Source organism: Perkinsus marinus (assembly GCF_000006405.1).
Source record: "Perkinsus marinus ATCC 50983 genomic scaffold scf_1104296955874, whole genome shotgun sequence".
In the NCBI taxonomy this organism is placed as follows: domain Eukaryota; phylum Perkinsozoa; order Perkinsida; family Perkinsidae; genus Perkinsus; species Perkinsus marinus.
In genome coordinates, this window is record NW_003207677.1 from 879655 (window position 1) to 881761 (window position 2107).

Consider the following 2107-nt stretch of genomic DNA (forward strand, 5'->3'; position numbering starts at 1 on the left):
CTGGGTAGACTGTCGTTGTGGGGGTCGTTGATGATGTAAAAATCGACAAGTCGAGCCTTTGTTGCAATATCCTCGAACAAAGAACTTGCATAGTGGCCTCGATTCTCGGGACTTATCATAACCTTTAGACATTTCCTTCCCACCCTTAGCATGACTAGAACTTGTAGTTGATGTTGTTAGTGATGATGATGTATCTCGTTGTTCTTTATCACCGTAGAACTTAGCAATAGATATTGTCTCATCCAGAGAGACCACCTTAGGACCAATGTAATCCTCTACAGATTTTTTAATAGATGGTTGGAGACCACGTATGATACGACTTCGTAATTCCATATTACTCACACTTTCTCCAGGCATAGCTTGCAAAGATCGGACCTCAGTCTGGATCCTAGTCACATACGCTGAGACTTGCTCCCCTCTTTGCTGATCCAGCTCTTTCGATTCCCAACGGAACCATCTTTGCTGTTGGTGCCATTTTGAGCTAAATCTCTCATCAAATCTTTCCAAGACTTCATTAATATTCGATACACCTTCTAGATGCCATCGACGTATGTCATCTCTCAGCTTACCAGATACACACCTCAACATATAGTGAATACCAGAAACACCACGCATACCGTAGAGTTGCACTTGTGCCAATAACTGTTCCTTGAAGTATTCATATGATATACTCTTTTGATCATTCGGATCCCATGGTCCAATCACGGGTAGATGGAATATATCAAATGTAGTCTTAACGGATATTTCAGAAACTCTCCCAGGGTCTCTGTTGGATGGTACTGTAGATGTCATCGTTCCACTATTTTGTAGCCTCACTCTATTTAGCTCTGCTCGAACTTCAGTTAGTTCTCGCAGAAGGTCACCGATCTCCGCACGAACTTGGTGTAAATCATTCGGTCTTGTATTATCATCCAAAGTTCTACCACCAGCCAGAGGGGATAAGAAAGAATTCGTGCCTTGTCGAAGTAGCCGCTCTGGATTTTCTAAGGGAGGTATAGGTTGTCGACCTGCCAGTCGTCCACTGCTTCTATCCGCCGACTCTGTGTCGTCGATCCCGGTAGAATGTGTTTGGTTGGTTGGTTCCATCCCACTAGTACTCATACACAAGGGTAGTTGTAGTTAATATCCTTATATGAAAACTTAACTCTTGCGTCACATAGCTATACGTGCTACTTAAATAATGGTAAGATAGCAAGATATTCTCACTTCAGTGACACTTATGCTCCTCAAAGGCGTACAGTACGCGCTATCTAGAGACCGACAATACGTGTGCAGAGGTAACTTTTTCTACAGAGCGATTTTCAAGCTAAAATTTCGAATATAAGCCCCTCTTATATAGTTATATTGCACCTTAAAAGTAGGAATTTCTTACGCCCCTTAGAAATGAAAAGTTATAAGGAAGCACTTCTTAAGTAAGAAGCATAAGGAAGAAGCGTCTCAAGGAACAGTTCCTAGGTTATAGGCCCACTGTATTGGAGACGTAGTAGCTGTTGCGTAACTCCATTATAAATATGCAGCCTGTGGGATTCGAACCCGAGTCACTTCCCTTGGTCGGGTATGCTGCTGAGAATGGAATGTCTGACATGCAGTGTGGGAAAATATGCACATGGTGGACCACATATGTTGGTGACAATATGGAATTTCTGAGGAAATTTTGCAAAATGCTTGTTGGTTCCTGTACATTTCTACCGTAGTTCGTATATGGACTCCTATAATGAGTGAGGAAACTCCTACGGCCAGCTGAGGAAAGCGATCATATATTACAACGCTGCTGACATGGGCGATGAAGCGTAGTGATGGTATAAGCCAGATAGTACCAATAATAAAAAGTAAACATACTATTTTGGAATTGTATTCTGTAAGTGTTTATGATTGTTATTTTTTCTCTGAAATGCGGTCGCTTTGTGTTGACAGTTGTCGTCCTTTTTGTGTGGGGAAAAGCTAAAGTAGGTTTGCTTCTAGCTAGTACAGATTGATCCCACCTTCTTTAGTGAGTGTATTGGTTAAAGATGTTGTCATGTGCATGCGTGCAAGTGGTCGATATTGATTTTATATTCTCAGTTATTGTTAGTAATAGATTTATCAGAATGGACACTGCCTATTATAA

General features: G+C 41.4%; 1 protein-coding gene across 1 annotated transcript in view; it reads left to right on the forward strand.

Annotated features, from left to right (window-relative positions):
• Positions 1-1511: 1511 nt before the first annotated feature.
• The window catches only part of Pmar_PMAR020655 (hypothetical protein), a gene marked incomplete at both ends in the record, with an annotated part of 1081 nt that continues 485 nt past the window's right edge, over positions 1512-2107 (forward strand). The window contains one exon of the mRNA XM_002775629.1: positions 1512-1588. Coding sequence (XP_002775675.1) covers positions 1512-1588 — 77 coding nt within the window. The remainder of the gene's footprint in view (positions 1589-2107) is intronic.